The 19,652-nt window shown below is 38.5% G+C and overlaps 1 protein-coding gene across 2 annotated transcripts in view; it reads right to left on the reverse strand.

The window, feature by feature from the left end:
• mybph (myosin binding protein H) overlaps nt 1–19,652 on the reverse strand; it is an 84,650-nt gene that overhangs the window by 41,202 nt on the left and 23,796 nt on the right. For both annotated transcript variants that reach the window (XM_012963122.3, NM_001045793.1), the window contains 2 exon segments: nt 13,842–13,930; nt 405–600 (listed from right to left, as the gene is read on the reverse strand). In XM_012963122.3, the coding sequence (XP_012818576.1) occupies nt 405–600; nt 13,842–13,930 (285 nt within the window).

Raw genomic sequence — 19,652 nt, forward strand, 5'->3', positions numbered from 1 at the left:
ATGAAAGACAGAGCTCTGTCCTTTCATGGTGTACCTAATATCTATGCGTGCCCTTGGTATGTGTATGAGTAAAGAAAATGATAAAAGACAGGGGGCAGCCCCGGAATAAAAAAAATGGAACTTTCTCTATTTAAGATTATACAGTGGAACATACTACTAAAATATATATATATATAAGTATACTTTTATGAATTTGGTTTATTTAGAGAAAGCAGTATTTAATGTATGGGCTGTCTTATGTAATACATTAAATATTATATTATGCAAATATTTTTACAGAGACCTGCCATTTTTAGGGGTGTAGTTTCCCCTTTAGGGAGCTTTGGATATTCCCTGATACAGTCATAGCATAGTCTGAATGTATATTAAGGTACTGTAGTTTGTAAAACAACAAAAATGCTTACCAGCAATTTTTATCTCAATCTTGGCCTTATCCTCCAGTGTGTCAATTTGTACAGTCAATTCATATGTTCCAGAATCTTTACGCTCAGCATTTCGGATAAAAAGAATAGTGTCACTCTCACTGTTTCGGACGCTTGCATGCTTAGGGTCCAGAGGCTGTCCATTTTTAGTCCAGTTGACCTGGGGTCTTGGCTTACCCTAAAATAAGAAAAGAAAAATGCATGGGACCTGGGGTTTTAAGGGATCAGATCTTTCCATAATTTGGATTACTGTACCTTAAGCCTGCTAAAACTAATTTAAACATAAAATAAACCCAATAAAATTGTTTTGCTACCAATATGGATTCATGCAGCTTAGTTAGAATCAAGTAATTAGGATTATTAGGTTAAAATAGACAGTACAAAGGAATTTACTAATGTTTTTTTTTTTTTTACAATTCCTATTTTTTTTTTTTAGCCAAAATATGATTTTTACATGGAAAAAGGCACATTTTTTCAATATTTATTATGCAACGAAACCACAACAAATCCAGAAGCAAAAATACACCATCTAAAACCTGTCAAGATCATGTAGAAGTTAATGGCAAGTCCTTTAAACAACTGAACAATCTTTATTTGCTTCGTGGTTTAAGAGGTTTTCGGGGTTTTTTGTGATGCTGGCATCTGTGCGTCAATACGAAAAAGTTGTGATTTTTACTATTTTTGTTCGGAAATGAATTTAGTTGTGGTTTGAAAAACCTCTAAAACCATGAAAATGAGAATGTTGATAAATGGGCCACCCCAGGAGATATGATTCCTGCCCATAAAAGGGATATCAAAGATTATGTTTAAGAACAGCCTAACTAACCCTAAGGTATTTTTGCCTAAAACCCTGCCTCAGTTCTTTAACTCACACAGGGTATCCTTTATAATTGCTAATTAATGCAAATTAATTTTCCTCACATGCAATTTACATGAAAGATTTGAATATGCATTAAAGAACAATAACATCTAAAAATAAAAGAATTTTATGATGACAATAAAACTTACTGTTACCCTGCACTGGTAAAACTGATCTGTTAGTTCATATAAATAGACGCTGTGTAGCCATGGGGGCAGCCAATCAAGCACAGAATACCTAATGATAACAGATAAGCTGTGTAGAATCGCATTGCTACATAGCAGCTTGTTTAGATAAACTATATTAGTGTATCTGAAGCAAACACACTAGTTGTACAGGTGCAGGTGCACTGTAACAAAGGGGTCTTCTACCTTGATAAGTGTATAATTGAAATTAAATTAAAAAGCAGCCAAATCACACCTATACAATGTTTTAGATACTGTAATGTGTAACCTATCTCCAAAATATTGTGTAGGTGTGATTTGGTGTCATACCAAATGTTTCAGCAGGCACACACATTTCCATAACAGAAATTACTTTTGCAAATACATACATAGTTACATAGTTACATAGGGTTGAAAAAAGACCATTGTCCATCAAGTTCAACCCATCCGAGTAAACCCAGCACACAACCTATACTAACCAATCTATACACTCACATACATAAACTATATATATACAACCAGTAATACTAACTGTAGATATTAGTATCACAATAGCCTTGGATATTCTGCTTGTTCAAAAACTCATCCAGGCCCCTCTTAAAGGCATTAACAGAGTCTGCCATTACCACATCACTAGGAAGGGCATTCCACAGCCTCACTGCCCTCACCGTGAAAAACCACCTACGCTGCTTCAAATGGAAGCTCTGTTCCTCTAATCTATAGGGGTGACCTCTGGTGCGCTGATTGTTTTTATGGGAAAAAAGAACATCCCCCAACTGCCTATAATCCCCTCTAATGTACTTGTACAGAGTAATCATGTCCCCTCGCAAGCGCCTCTTTTCCAGAGAAAACAACCCCAACCTCGACAGTCTAACCTCATAGCTTAAATCTTCCATCCCCTTTACCAGTTTAGTTGCACGTCTCTGCACTCTCTCCAGCTCATTAATATCCTTCTTAAGGACTGGAGCCCAAAACTGCACCGCATACTCAAGGTGAGGCCTTACCAGGGACCTATAAAGCGGCAAAAATATGTCCTCATCCCTTGAGTCAATGCCCTTTTTTATACAAGACAGCACTTTATTTGCTGTAGTAGCCACAGAATGACACTGCCTGGAATTAGACAACTTGTGATCTACAAAAACCCCTAGATCCTTCTCCATTAAGGATGCCCCCAACACACTACCATTCAGTAGATAGTTCGCGTTTATATTATTCCTACCAAAGTGCATAACTTTGCACTTGTCAACATTGAACCTCATTTTCCAGTTTGCTGCCCAGTTTTCCAATTTTGTCAAATCGCTCTGCAAAGCGGCAGCATCCTGCATGGAACTTATAGTTTTGCACAATTTAGTGTCATCAGCAAAAATAGAAACAGTACTCTCTATGCCCACCTCCAGGTCATTAATAAACAAGTTAAAAAGCAAAGGACCAAGGACTGACCCCTGCGGTACTCCACTAACCACACTGGCCCAATTAGAAAATGTTCCATTTACCACCACTCTTTGTCCTCTATCCTTCAGCCAGTTTTCTATCCAATTACAAATATTATGTTCTAGGCCAATATTCCTCAATTTGATCATTAACCTTCTGTGAGGTACTGTATCAAACGCTTTAGCAAAATCTAAGTAGATGACATCAACTGCCATTCCAGCATCAAGGTTCCTGCTCACCTCCTCATAAAAGGCAACTAAATTAGTCTGGCAAGATCTGTTACGCATAAAACCATGCTGGCACAAACTAATAGTATTGTGAACTGCAATGTATTCAACTATCCTATCCCTTATTACCCCTTCCAGAAGCTTTCCTACTACTGATGTCAGACTAACAGGCCTATAGTTTTCAGGCTGAGAACGAGATCCCTTTTTAAATAACGGCACCACATTAGCAATCCGCCAGTCTCTCGGCACCATGCCAAACCTCAACGAATCCTGAAAAATTATGTGAAGAGGCTTGGCAATCACAGCGCTCAGCTCATTTAATACCCTGGGATGAATCCCATCCGGTCCTGGACCTTTGTTTACCTTTACATGTTCAAGTCTCTTTTGAATTTCCTCCTGAGTGACCCACGCGTCAGTAGCTAAATTACTAGCACTGGGTATATTAAAAGGGAAGCCTTCATTATCTGGCTCCTCAGATGTATAGACAGATGAAAAATAAGAGTTCAAAATTTCTGCTTTTTCCCCGTTCTCATCAACCAACGTACCTCCCCGTGATAATAAAGTTCCCACCCCTTCTTGCTTCATTTTTTTACTATTCACATAATTAAAAAATAATTTTGGATTCTTTTTACTCCTAGCTGCAATATCCCTTTCCATCTCTATTTTAGCTTGCCTGATAGCTTTTTTGCATGCTTTATTTGCTTCCTTGTACCTGATGAAAGTTTCCGCTGTCCCAGCTAACTGGAATGCTTTAAAAGCACGTTTTTTATTACCAACCTCGACCTTAACTCTTTTATTCAGCCATAAAGGTTTTGCTTTGCGATGCCTCTCCTTGCTTACAAGGGGAATATACTGTTGTGTATACTTGCAAAGCAATGTTTTAAAGATGTTCCATTTTCCTTCTGTGTCTAACCCCATGAAAAGCCTTTCCCAGTTGACACATTGCAGAGATGCCCTTAAACTGGCAAAGTCTGCATGTCTAAAATTGAGCGTTTTAGTTACTCCCTTATAGAGCTGTCTCTGTAGCATTATCTCAAAGGAGACCATGTTGTGATCACTGTTCCCCAAATTGTCAAGTTGACAAGTTTTGATTGCATAAAAACTTCTGTAGGCTTCCAGTCAACATAGGGGCTATCAAATAGCAAATTATATGTAATAAAAAATCACTTACCAGCGCGGCGGGGACGCCCGCCGCGCTGCCATCGGCGGGGATGCCCGCCGCGCCGTTCTCCCTCTGTGCCGGCTCCTTCCTAGGTGCGCGTGCGCGCGCACTTCTGCAATTTAAAGGCGCATGCGCGCTGACGTCATGACGTCAGCGCGCAATGGCGCGAAATTCAAACTATTTAAAGGGACTTTTGTTTACATTTTTTGCCCGTGATAGGATTTGTTTCCTGGTGCCTTCCTGAGCCTTGTTCCAGTTGTATTTTCCTGTTTTTGACCCGGGCCTGTTCCTGACTATTCTGATATTCGTGATCTGACCTTGGCTTGTACTCTGACTCCGATATTGCCTCATCCTGCTGTTTGATCATCCGGTTTTGACCCTTGCCTGTCTGACTATCCTTGATTACTGCCTGCCTCGACCCAGCCTGCCCGACTACGAACTTGCCTAACCCTTTTGTACCGTGATCTTCGGCCTAACTGACTTTATCTACAGTCGTGCCCCTTTGCTTGCCAGAACTTCTCGCCTTGTTCCTCTCGTTAAGTCCAGGTGGCATCCGAGTAGCTGAGGGCTCCTCCCGAAGCCAAAGGCGGTCACAATACTGGTGAAGCCGAGCCGAGACTAACTTGGCATTAGTTCTGGTTTAGGGTGCCGACCATGACATTATAGCTCTCATTTTTTCATATTTGTTTTGCTCTCCAAAACTTTTTCCATTTGAATTTGGCTCAAGGGTATAAAAGGTTGGGGATCCCTGCTCTAGGCAGAAACACTAGTCACTGTTTAAGGGTATAAAGCCCCCATTTTAGCTGAGGCTCTTTGAATGTCACTTTACATTGCTACCTGTCTATGCAGCCTATGCAGAAGTGGTGTTTAGTGTTGATCTTTTTAAGCTTGCTCATACCCAGTCACCTGACTTTCCATGGGGTCCAGACCTCTGCTGTTGCTGTAACTGTGTATTCACCAATAAAAGCTAAGTATAATCTAATTTTTGGTTCCTTTAGTAATCACTTGAACACATAGCAGAAAAACAAAAAGTACTATTTGTAGTGCCTTAAAGGACATGTAAACCCCACACACAAAAATTTAATCAATGAACAGCCTCTTTAAAATCTTTCAATACCTGCCACACTGGTTGTCCAGAGGTTAATAGTAAGGCTGCAGCATCTCCTTAATCACTTAGATTTCCTTCTCCTCCTGTAACCCACTCGGCCCCCTCCCTCAGGAATTTGCTTTGGCTGTTGGCTTGTGGGCATGCTCAGTTGTTTTTAGCTCTGATTACAAAACACGCCCCCCAGTCTAGCAGCCAGTAAAGAGATAGCATTGCTGGTATCCCATAGAAACTCAGCTCTAGCTGTCTACTTCAATTTTTTTCTCCTGAGCTCAGTTTTACCATTACAGTGCTCAAACAAAGCAGAACTTTTATCAGAGACAGTTCTGCCTGTGTGAGCCTGTATTCTTGATGAAATGTATGCTGAATAAGTGTCTGTGTGTGTATGCTGCTTATAAGCTACATTTAAATGTAACTGATTATGTATCAGAGAAAAAATGGCCACCAGGTGAAAGCTGCTATTTGCTTTAGGAAAATGTGATGATGCGGACGGGATATATGCAGTACAAATAATGCCATTTGGGTGGGGTAGATGTGCCCAACTGATATACATTATAGGCAAATGTAGGCTTTATATGTCCTTTAAGTAAACACTTTGGGGCAGATTTATAAGAATGTTTTTTTAGAGCTTAATACCTAAAAACTCATCCACGTTCTATTTATTCCTCTGGGATTTTTAGAATTGTATTTAGCAAATGGTTTTTGGAAGTAAAACCTTTTTAGTTAAGGTGTTTTTCCCCCGAGCGGACTTTCTTAAATTAGAGAAAGTTTGGCAGCTTTTAGGTAAATACTTCAGCTAACAGGGTTTTTTTCCCTAAAACCCTGTGTGAGTTAAAGGTTTGATCATAAATTTGCCCAAGAATAAATCAGTTCAAGAATAAAATTTTAAGTAGTAGAGTGAATTATTTACTATGTAAGCAGTATAATTTGGAAGTAAAAAGTATACCATAAAAATCCTGACAGAATTCCTTTAACTTATTTCATAAATTTTAACTGATTTTATTTAAATTTCTTATTTTTATTAGATGATGCTTACATGATTACACTTTTCAACAGTTTACCTTTAAGTTATATGTGGTTTACCACAATACTCTGTAATGGTTTAATCATTTTAATGAATGGAATATGTGTGTGTGAATGTTAGTAATCCAAACCTATGGTCAGCTACAGAAGCCAGAATGCAGGATATATCATCTTTGCAAGGGTATCTGGATATGCTGACAAACTGGGCATCTAATTAGCAAATGCAATTCATTGTAGATAAATGCAAGGTAACACAGGAAACTACTAGGAATGCACAGAATCAACTTTTTTGGCTGAACCCTCAAATCCTTTGTGAAGGATTCAGCCAAATACTGAACCAAATCCGAATCCTAATTAGCATTTGCTAGTTAGGGTTCGGAATGGTTGAATGTTAAATTTAAAGGGTTAAATGGAAAAAAAAATTTAAACTTCCGTGTTTATGTGACAAAAAGTCACGTGATTTTTAGGATTCAGATTCGATTTGGCCAGGAGCATGGATTCAGCTGAATCCAAATCCTGCCAAAAAAGGACGAATCTTGGCCAAATCCCAAACCAAATCCTGGATTCAGTGCATCCCTAGAAACTACATTTAAGTCCAAAACTAGCTGCAAATGTGTGAATGTATTAACACCATTCATAAATGGTACCCAAGCATGCTCCACTAACCTATGTACTTATGGTGAGTGCCAATGTGCCCACACATCCTGCTCCAATAAATAGCACACATATGCACCTACTGATACTAGTAGCCCTAGAATTTACACCAGGATTCTTACAGTGGTTTGTGTCAATAGCCTCAACAGACTTGTGTTAATCACATCACTTGCTAATGCCATGAGTGATGGTGTTCCCTTTCTGATCGTACTTGTGTACGATTGATGAAAACATGCACGCATAATAACATGTATTTTACTATATCATGCTCAACTGCACTGGACAAAATTTTGGTACGTGGCTGCAATGATGCCTGTAAAAACAATGCATTGTAGGAAAAAAACAAGGTGATTTGATTCACACTGCTTTGAAAACAGTACTTTGCATATTGCACTGTGGTTGGGTATAAAGGTTAAGAGACCTAAAAGCTTATTTTCAATTCCCTTAGGACCAAATGCAAGATGTGTAAAATTGCCCATTCACAGAGCATTCTGCACCTTGTGCCAGATGTCAGGTATAATCAATTCTCCCCCCCACCCCCCCACAACTATGGCTTATATCCCCTCAAATTCGAACTGGTTTTAAAGGCTGTACAGTTTTGCTTTGTATAGACGGGGAAAAAAGGGACCAAATATGGATATTACCTGAGGTATGATAGCTTTATGCACTGTGTCAGTTTATTCTTTTATAAATTTATCTATAAAATAGAAACGGTTTTGGTTTGTGATGTTGGTTTGAAAAACATGAAGGCACTGAAAAAAAACCACTGTGCAAAGTTTAGGGACTCTGGTTTTAATAGTGTCTGAATGGCAGCAACTTAAATTTCCCCACTGAAAGTCAATGTGTGACATCTGATTGGTGGTTGGTAGCTCTGCCCACTTTTTCTAACCTGAAACTGCAGTTACCCAGTGACTAACTCTGCAAACTTTAGGGACCCTAGGATTAATTGTTAAGGAATGGCAGCAGTTTAAATTAAAACCAATAAAAGTCACTACGTAAATTGTGATTGGTGGGTGTGCCCCCGTTTAACCTTGAGTCAAAGTCAACCAGTGACAAACTGTGGGCACCCTGGCATAAATGGTGTCAGAATGACAGCCTCTTTTAATTTAAACCAATGAAATTCAATGGATGAAATCTGATTGGTTGTTAGTGGCCCAACCCACTTTTATTATTTGAACTGCAGTCCCCCATTGACCAACTATGAAAAGTTTGGGGACACTGGCATTAAATGTGTGGGAATGGCAGCAGTTAAAATGTCCCCATTAAAATCAATAAAATAAATCTGATTGGTTGTCTCCACCCACTTTTTTGAAACCTTGAATTAGTGCATAAATAATATAAGAATGACAGCATTTTAAATTTCAACCAAACAAATGAAAATGCAATATATGAAATCTGATTGGTTGTTGGTGGCTCCACCTATTTTTTTTAAACCAAAAAATGCAGTCCCCTGTAAAAAATGTGGGCATTAAACATGTGAGAATGGCAGCAGGTTGAATTTCCCTATTGAAAGTCAACAGGTAAAATCTGATTGGCTGCTGGTGGCTCCGCCCAATTTTTCTAACCTTGAACTGCATTTACCTGGTGCCTAACTCTACAAGGTTTGGGGACCCCGATGTTATTACTGTGAGAATGGCAGCAGGTTGAATTTCCTTTCACTGAAAGTCAAAAGGTCAAAAATCTGAATGGCTGTTTGTAGCTCCACCCACTTTCAGGCATCCAACAAATATCATATTTTCATTCAGGCCATGCCCATAACTATGTGATTCAAGTTTGGTGAGTGTAGCCTCAAAGCTGTAAGTGTGGCAGCAGTTAATTTCCCCATTAAAGTCAATTGGCTGTTATTATCTCCTCCAACTTTGGGCCATCCAACAAATGTCATGGTTTCATTTGGGTTGAACCCGTGATTATGTTATTCAAGTTTGGGGGGTGTAGCTTCAAAGCTGTAAGAGTGGCAGCAGTTTGAAAATCTTCCCTGTCAAAGTCAATGGAAAAATTGGGGTGTTAGAGGAGTAGCGTTTAAAAAATGTGGGGTGCTGAGAATATGAAGAAAAAGAAGAAGCGGAAGAATAAGATGAAGTAAAAAAACAACCCAACATAATAAATACACGCATACATGCATCTGTGCCCTCTGGGCATATTGGGGAAAGAAAAATTCAAAAAAATTCATATTTTTACTAACTTATAGAACTTGTCACAATATTTTCATTAAAATTCCATGACTTTTTCGTGGTTTTCGTTAACTTCCATGAAAATGAATTCCGAAATGTTCGTTGTAGTTGCGGAAAATACGAATTTTCCGCAACGACAACAAACATTTCAGAATTCATTCAAGCTTTGGTTGGTATCATGACTATCTTTTGGCCAGGTTGGATCTGTAGAGTGCCATTGAGTCCTATGGAAGGCTTCCAAAATCATGTATTGAAAGGTTTTTGCGCCATTTACAATCATTCTGATCCAAACATTTTGTGACTTTCGGATCACAAGCACAATATTTTCGTACGACTGAAAAAATAATTTTCGGGACAATTTCGTACATCAGAAATCATAGTGGTTACTCCGAATTTTTTCTAATCGTGATTTTAACCACACAAAATTTGGGTTTCATGAATGGGCCCCTATGTGTGCATAGAGTGAGTATATAACCTCTTTGTGACACTGGTATTTATATATAAAATACAGTGTTAATCCAGAGAATGCTCTGATTGTTATATGTTGTTATGTCTTCATACCATTAGAAGGAGAAGGAAAGTTTGAAATCACGGCGGGGTACTAAAAGCTAAGCACCCCACGGTGTGTGCTTAAACAGTAATCATTATTTAATTGCAGTTAACCAATACTATCATGAGCATATGGATACTAGTGCACTTCTGCCGCTCATCATGATTACTACAACTTTGGCAGATATCAGAAGCTACCATATTACAATGTAACTTGTATTATCAAGATTTAGCATTCAGCATATGGATACCGAGTGCAATTCTGCAGTTCATTCTTACTATACTGCAACTTCTGTAACTATCAGTACTATCATTACATAGCCATTAGGCATGTTAAAACTAAGTGCACTCTTGCAGTTCATCACATTTACTACATTGCAACTTCTGCAGTACTATCATGATATAGCTATGCATTATATTAAAACTAATTGCACTTCTGCAGTCCATTATTACCATATTACAACTCATGCAGTCTTAAGTATTATCATAATATAGCTATTCAGCATAAAAATAGTACAGGCTACATATGAATACAGTACTTTTGCAGTTCTTACTGTACTATTTTGCAACTACATGTATGGGATCCCTTATCCGGAAAACCTTTATCCAGAAAGTTCCAAATTACAGAAAGGCCACCCCCATAGACACAATTATAAGAAAATAATTCCCTTTTTTCTGTAATAATAAAACAGTACCTTGTACTTGATCCCAACTAAGATATAATTAATCCTTATTAGGGGCAAAACAATCCTATTGGGTTTAAATTATGTTTAAATTATTTTTTTTTAGTAGACATAAGGCATGGAGATCCAAATTATGTAAAGATCCCTTATCTGGAAAGCCCCGGGTCCTGAACATTCTGGATAACAGGTCCTCTACCTGTACTTAGTATTTGTTCTATGTGTTATTTAGTTCATTATCATCATATTCAAAATGCAGTCAATATGATGCACTATTCAGTACATTCTGCAGCTCACCCACCATACCTCCATATTGCAGCATATTTATGTGGTGCATCTATGCAGTTTTCTTTCTGGGTTGCAACAACTCAATAAATTGTACTGGTTGTTGGGATGTATTATTCTACCATACAAATATTTTTATTTGGTGTCTATCTCTGCAGGTTACTTTAACTATGTTCAATGGCAAAGCATATTATCACTAACTGTGCATCTTTATAGTTAATCATTTTTTATATTGCAGCTTCTTAAAGGAGAATGAAACGTAAAAACTAAGTAAGCTTTATCAGAAAGGTCTGTAAATACAGCCATAAGCACTCACAGAAAAGGTGCACTGAGTCCTCCATCAAATGAAACAGAGGATCTTGTCTCCTTTTTTTGTAAACATGTTCTTCCATATCAGACATCCTCTCCTTTAGGGCTCCTTCAGGTTTGGGGCACAAGTCTGCTTAGTTTTTTCCTCTCTCTCCCTTCTCCTGCTCCTCCCTCCCATAAGAATTCATAAATATGCACTCCTCCCTCCCTTAGGAATGTGCTATCTTAGCTACCAATGGCTATAGCTGCAGCAGGAAGCTACGAAGACCAAGCTAAAATTGCAGCTGAAGGGAGCTTCTAGGCCTCTTTACTCAGGTATGATGCAGCTTTCTACTGAATAAATATAGCATTCTAGGTGGCTCTAATGTGGTGAACCTATTGGCAGTAAATGCCAAAATGACTTCTTTAATGTCTCACTTCTAAGTACCATACTTTAATATTATCTTGTAATTTCTAAAGTATATTGATACTGGGTATATTTTGCAGTGTGTTATTACTATGGTACAACATGAATTTTGAGGTGTATCGATACTGTGTATTTTTACATTACCTTGGTATAGTTACCCAATTTATTAATACTGTGTGCATCTTGGCAGTTCTTTAATACCCTGCTAGATATTCAGGTATTTAATAATGTGGGAATCACTGCAGTTTATAATTCCCTTATTACAGCTTCTCAGCATACTACATATAGGGTCAAATGTACTAGAACTCCATAATTTCTCATTTTTTTATTTTCCAATTCAGCTAAACTCATTTTCCTGAATGTCTAATATTTACAAAAAAAAATCTCCAGATTTTAATTGAATTGTCATGGTGATAATATTAGTGTTGTTAATGTTTCCTGTATTGTCTGCAGCTCATCACTATGGCACTATGGTGTTTTGTGGTTGTGCAGACTACCTTTGTGGTGTTTATTTGTTGTATATTGACACATTATTTTATGTTATAGTGCTGTAAATTTAGTGGTAATGCGTTACTATTATTAGATGACTTTTGTCTAGGGATCATATTACATAATCCTGACCTAGGACAATCTGGATTTATCCAGTACCTTTCTTGCAATTTCTACATTAACTTGTTAGTATGCTGAATGATAGATAGAATATGTCAACAGCAGGTTTAACCAGGGTTTCACCTCTCAATAATGTAAGTATATATATTTTATTCTGGTCTCTTAAGGCTGAGCCCTACCTATAGTGCCACAAATATAATCATAAATTCAAAGAGTTGTGAGTAGTGATGAGCAAAATTTTTCGGCAGGTATTTTTCCATTGGTGTATTTTGTGCACGAAAATAATGTGCGTCAAAAAAATTATGCGTATCAAAAACAAAATGTGTGTGAGTCATTTTTATTGATGTGCACATCTCTGTATTGTGCAATAAATATATTGCCATGTCAGTTTTCAGTGTTTCTTTTTTTCAGGAGAAAAAGATTCTATTAATGCCTTCTGCATCTACACTGTGGTCTTTTTTCTAGAGAATATTGTTGTTAATGATTATCTTCCATCCCTATATTACTGCTTACTATACAGTGTCAGATTGGGACCCCAGGGGCCCACCAGAAACCATAGGTCCACTCTCCAAAATGTTTTTTTTCCTTTGCTTACCCAACCTCTTTATTCTCCTAGTCTCTGTTATTTACATGCTAGCATCTATTCTTCCATCTTTTTCTCCTCTTTTTTCCCATTCAGAAATAGGGAATGACCATGAAACAAGCCAAATGCTCAGGAGCAGGAGGGCCCACTCACACCTGGGCCTACTACATAACTGCTGCTATCCATATGCAGTAGGTGGGGGGGGGGGTGCAGTGGCCTGTATGTTGGTTTAGCTCTCTCTCTGTTATTCCCTCCCTATATGTGTAGCTTTTGTACATCCCAGTTTTCTTTTCTTGGACTGTAGCATGGTAGTTGGCACAGGCTTCCCGACACTGTTTACAGTCATTAAGTCATTATGCTTGGGGGTGGGGAGCCAAATTTATTGAGTACTTTGTTAATCTTGGCCACATAACCAATTGGTGCCCACTACCATGCTACAGTCCAGGAAACAGACATTTGGGTAAGTATGATATAATTGAAAAATACAAGAGAAAAATACTGCTCAAATGCACATTCATTTCAATGCATTTGGAGTGAAAAAAACACTTTAATGCATTTGGAGTTAGAAACAACTTCAAAATAATGCCACTTGACTTCAGTGTATTTGGAGTGAGAAAAAAATGCCCATTGCCTTCAGTACTTGGAGTGTAAACAACGCCCATTGATTTTAATGCATTTCACAAATTTTTCACTGATTTGTGAATTTTTCAGCAGTTTTGTAATTTTTTGACAAATTGAAATGAGACAGATTTGTTCATCGCTAACCGCAAACTTTTTAAGGACATACATCAGAAAACTCACTGAAGGATTTACTTAAATGCATAAGCTGAGATTGTCAAATACTTTGTTTTTTTAGAGATATTATGAACCATATATTTTAATCTTTGCACATTGAAAGGTTGATATCTGTGGTCTGTGTATCTAAAAAGTACATTTAAAAAGTAAAAGTAAAAGTACATTTAAATATGTTTTTAAGCAGACAGTAACAATCTTAAACCCATAATATGTACAAAACATTTGGCATGAGACTAAGTGGTATTCTGATTTTCTTGATTGAGACATTCTTCATAGATTGCATAACTGTATTGATGGAGACTAACTTTGCTAGGGCAAACAAAACGATAATTATCACTAAAATATATAAGAAAAAATGTGCAGAAAATACACTTTTTGTACTTGTAACATATGGTTGGAGCAATTACCTGGAACGGGATCACTAGATTCACTGCTTCTCCTACATGTTTCACAAATGTTTGACGCAAATACCTTGGAAGACGGATTTTGGGACGATCTATTAAGAAAACATAGTGATACTTTTTAGTCATCAATGTTAAGGCTCCAGTTAGGGGTGTTAATTGAAAGTCTGGTTTTAGCATTGTTGATAAGTGTTTAAAAATAAAAAAAATATATTAATAAAACATCTGTTCCACGGTGGCTTTAGTGTTCTGATATAACATCATTTTCTAAAGCAATTTGTTCTACAAGGTGAGGCAGGTCATTCACCAAGAAGTCACTCTTGATGAAATAGGAAGGCTCATCATAATAAGAACAGCTGCAACTACTTTATAGTCCAACTTATGGATGGCAATGCAAACTAAAGGAAGTGTCTTGCCTGGGAAAGTTTTCTGCCAACATTTAAAGTGAGAGCTGAGTATGCAAAATTTTTGATAGTCAGACAAGGAGACTGCAAACTCTTATACACACAATAAAGAAACATATGCTCATAATAAAATAGTTTTTCAAACTCTCACCCGCAGTATAGATGGGCCCAGGTGCTCATGCCCCAGACCTTCAGCTTGAGGGAGCCATCATGGATAAATCACAAATGTAGAAAAAGGCAGGCACTCCGGTATACAGGTCAATAAATGGCAATCGTTCATGAAGAGATAGTGTAAAATTATAAAGTATTTATTGTTCTAGCACATAGTGCAATTAGCCTTACGCGTTTTGACCTAACCGGTACTTAATCATAGGCTCTTTCTACATTTGCGATTTATGCACTCCAAAATGGAAAATAAGCTATTTCCCAAACATTTAGCATCAAATTGGCCCCTCTGAAAATTGTCCAAATAGCATGTACAGGAGCTTGTCAACCAGTTTTTGCCTGAAAACAATCACAATCACTTTTTCTCACAAGAATCCCCCCACAAGCAGAAGTGCTTGTACTTCAAGGCATTTTTGTAGAGACCAACAGAGAGTAATTTTGGACATTTTGATTACAGAAGTTCAGGCAACTAAAAAAAAAGTGCAGCAGGCAAGATACACAAAATCACCCTTAACCTTTTGTCTAAAGGGGCAAGAATTTGCAGGTGCAACTAGATCCTTGAAAAAAATGCACACTGTCTCATAATATATAAAAAGAGTTAATATGCTTTATAAATAAATACTAGCTTGTAGCCCGTGCTGTTTACAGCTACATAAATACTTAGTAGATTGGCAGATGTAATAGCAGGGATAACAGATTCCTATTTAAGAAGCTAATTTGAATACAATGATTTCTAGGCATGCTGCCACACTAGATTACAGTGTATTATTAAGTTGCTGTGTGTAGAAACTTCTCTGGAAAGGAGTTTCAGAACTCTTCACACATCCATTCATGCAACTCTAACAAGTAACACATGCTTTGAAGAGTTGCATGATACTTTGCTAATCCTTTCAAAGTAACTCCACAGCATTCACACCTCTGTGAGTTTCAGATGTCACCTTTCTGAAGAGTTACAAAGTGCCATTGTGATTGGATTAGTGGAAGAGTATATATGCTGAGGACTTCCCATACCAGTCAGTTGAACTGAAGAAGCTGCTCGGATGAGTAGTGAAACGTCTTCAATGATTACTTAACAAGTCCAGTTGCTTTAAATTTATTTATACTAGATATATGCTAATTAGCATTCGGAAGGGTTAAATGTTAGGGGATTGTGCAACTATTTTTTACCTTTCAGTTCCTAATTAGCATATGCTAATTAGGATTCGGTTCGGGATTTGGCCAAATCCATCTGGGTGGATTCGGGGGTTCCGTACATCCCTAATAAAAAGCCTCCTCTGGAAGCTGATTGGACAAGATCCAGAATATCATTAAACCCTTTCCTGGCTGAACTAAAATCCCTAACAGTTATTGGCACACAGGCCATTTTCTCTGCTGCTGCCATCCGAGTAGTAGAATAACTGGAGGGGGCCAAGTGGTACAGGTAGCCCAGTGGTACAGGTAGCCCAGTGCAGGGGTGTCGAGTGTCACCACATCACAAGTCTCCCACGATTTTGTGCAGGGGTGGGTCTTGAGTCACCTGTGATTTGTTTCTGTTGGGGGTCACTCACAATTTTATTAAGGGGGCCTATACAGGGTCAGACTGGGGGGTGCAGGGCCCACCGGGACTCCCGCCCCAGGGGCCCTGCAGGTGCCCCAGCCAGCCATGTCCCCTACCCCCCCAGGAGCCCCCCTAACTCCCCCGCAGGGCCCCCACCCGATGTCCTCCCCGAGCGTGTATAAATTGAACGCGCCAGGGGAGGAACAGTCAGAAGGGGGAGCGCCGGCAAAAGTTGGACTGGGCCGCCGGGGCCCCTGCCGGGATTTTTCCCGGTGTCCCGGTGAGCCAGTCCAACCCTGGGCCTATAATATTTTTTTGGGGGGGGTTAGGACCACATAACTACATCCCTACATCCAGCAGAAAACAGCAGTGGCCAGCAGGCCCGGACTGTGGTTGAAAATAGGCCCTGGCATTTCAAGTACACAGAGTCTTTGGTATCTTACACCAGCCCCTTTGGCATTTGCCAGAATCCACATATTGCCAGTCAGGCCTGGTGGCCAGTATCAGAACAATTGCCCCTTTTCAGAACGGGCGAAATGTTAAATAGAAGGCCGGCTTATACACATTTTGGCCAGCAGACCTCTGTGCAAATATGTTTCAGCAAGCCGAAGTTGAACCTTGCAAAGTAAGCTGTTTGATGGCTGTTTGGATTTTAATATGGATTATAATTTTTTAAACATGGTTATTAGAACCTAGATATTAAACAGTGTTACAGTGGTTTTCTATGTAAGTATGCAGTTACGTGTGCGCAGCAAAGCAAATTTGTGATTCTATTTTCTATTACTTCTAAAACAGCTGCTGCAACATTTTAAATAATGACAAAATGAAAAATGCTTAGCAGCTGACACACACTCATCTCCCATCTGACTTTGAGTACTGCCACTTAATATGGCTAATAGCATCAAAGGAATTGTATTTCATGACACTTTTTCTAATGTGACATCTTTGTCACTGCTGTTTAATTTCTTGACTGCAAATGCTTTATGTTGCATAAAGAATTACATGTATCCTTCATGTAGCATCTTCAAAGTCTTTAAAAAACATGGTATTGGTATTACCAAAAAAGAAGTCTAAATATATAAAAATATTCTAACATAGACAACTGCAGATATTACCGTAATTGCTTTCTGTGAAAAATGTAACTATGTTTTACATAACATTTATAGAGAGAAAGCTGCAAGTCAGAAGACTTACTGCTGGATTTAAAAATCGGCACAAATATGTGCCTTGGCTCTGTAGCATCTAGCAGTGTATTAGTGTATTTAAAAGAAACCCTACAATAATGTAATGTATCCAAATGGTATGCCAAATGATTGCAAGATTTGGGCATGAATCAGAAACTTTGCAGCAAGGCAAAGATGCTGGAATTTTGTGTTCATAAGTAGCACAATACAAAATATACATACATAAAAATTTAGCAAGTTGAGAGCACATCACTGGAATATTCTGTCTACAAGCATGCCAACAGGAAGAAACAGGTTAATCTACACTGATATAAAGGACAAAGCAGACAAGAAGGGGCCAGGCAGCATAGGGAGGAGTGATTGTTAAAAGACATGCACAGAAATGGTAAAAAGCGAGAGTCTGGAGCTGGAGGTCCTTGAGCATTGTCAGTCCCTGAATTCTAGAATTAGACACATAAGTGTTAAAATGTTTAAGTGACATACTGTTGTCCCGTGGGCTCTTTCAGATGGTATTTGTTTGCCAGCTGCCACAGTTCTCACCAAACATAAATCTCTCCTGATATTTTTCCAGAGACCTCTGCACTGCAAGGTAATACTTTTAAGAGGTAGCTTTGCCACTATTTTAGACCACCTGTCAAGCTTGTTCCAAGCAGTCACATTCCACATATCCTACAATATGGTTATTTCCAATATGGTTTTCTCCCTGGAACTAACTGTATATCCCTACCACTGCTTCAGTAATCATGCAGGGATTTCTCATTAGAGAACCAGCAGTTCCTGCTGAACTACAACCCAAGATTCTCTATTTCAGCTACATGTAAAGGTCTGCCCAATCATTACTAGCGAAATTTCTCTGCAACACTGCAATTTTTGTGAAGAAATTAAAACTGCTGCTTATATTTGTTACATTTTTTATGGCATTTTTCAAAAGAGAATGTTCAAGAACAGAATATGTGTATAATACAGAGTATAAAAATGACAAACTGTGTGTCATGACATGCTAGGGGCCACGCTGTAAACTGCTGGGGGGGGGGGGCACATTGTGCCAATCATGAAATATCATGTGGCCTCTGCTTACATATATACACTCAACTTCTGCACCAAACACTTCTCTAGCAGCATCAACCCTTTTTACTATTTCTAATCCCATTTCTTGTGCTTTTTTTGTGCTCCATGTCCACCATCTGGCACCTATAGCTATGACTTTCCCTTAGAAATCACAATTTGCACCCCCGTTCCCTGCCATTGCCCTTATCCTCTTGTTCCAGTGTCAATATCAAATCCTAGCAGCTTCTTACTTCCCTTATTCTTCAAAACATATAATTTGCTATCAAACTGCTCTGTAGTGGGCCATATGTCTTTTTTTATGAACTGTCCAAACAAATCCACCACATAATTAGTACTAACACAAAGATGCTTTATAGATGTTTCTGCACTTGAATCCCAACTTTGGCCACAGTTTGTAATTCAAGACTCTGGGCTGAAGAGAACTACACAGGAACATATGGGCGATGTGAGCCTTTAAATTTGTCAGTAATCTGAGTACATCTAAGTACGTTGGAGGGAAGAGGCAACATCGTCAGTCCACACTTCTGGTGCCCTTCTCCTCACATTCTGAGTCTATATTGACCTGAAGAGAAGCTGACTGCTCAGTCCCCACAGGAGTCAATAGGGCACATTCACTTAACCCAATGCAATGAGCAAAGTGAGCGTATTTTGGACGTAATCTTCCCACAAATTTTTCCCACAAATACGTGAGTTTTCCCCAGATTCAGATGTAATTGTGATGCATCGGACTCTTGCAGGCTATGTTCAATGCAACTGGGTCCAATTAATTGTGCATGTGCTACACTGTAAATTGGATGCAGTCGTGCTAACTATTTCTGTGGTATCAATTCTAGTGTTTGCTCAAATCAGTTCTGGTGTTCAGTGTACCAATGATGTTTGTACTCGGTTCTTTAGGTGCAAGTGTGCTGAGGGAACTCTGGAGCTACTGCCTGGTCAGAAGTTGATGGTAGCTCCAGGGTTTGCACAGAGCTGTGTGTCAAAAGATGCAGTAGTGCTCAGTTCTGAACACAAGGCAAAAAGGACTGATCACTACTAAACACTACTATACGGAAGTGGAACAAGTGCATTAGGATGCAAGTATCTTTTAATTAAAGTAGTTTTAAGCACAACTCATTCCATGGAAAATTATAAATTTCTGCAGTTCTGAGCAGGTTTTTCATATCAGGCAGATGGCTTGTGTTTTTGCTGCCTGAGGCAATACCAATCTCCGCTAACTGACAGAGAGGTATTGTAAGTTAATTTCTTATGTTGACATTGTTAATTTTATTTTAATATTAGTTTGGGTTAGATTAACAAAAAAACAAAAGTTCCAAAAGGAAGTTGGCTGTCCTTAAAAGCCTTGCAAAGCCTTTTGAATAAAACTATCCAAGTAATTAGTACAATATTTGTACAGGTATAGGATCCATTATCCGGAAACCCACTATCCAGAAAGTTGTGAATTATGGGGCCATCTGTCATA

Source organism: Xenopus tropicalis, chromosome 2, assembly GCF_000004195.4.
Source record: "Xenopus tropicalis strain Nigerian chromosome 2, UCB_Xtro_10.0, whole genome shotgun sequence".
NCBI lineage: Eukaryota > Metazoa > Chordata > Amphibia > Anura > Pipidae > Xenopus > Xenopus tropicalis.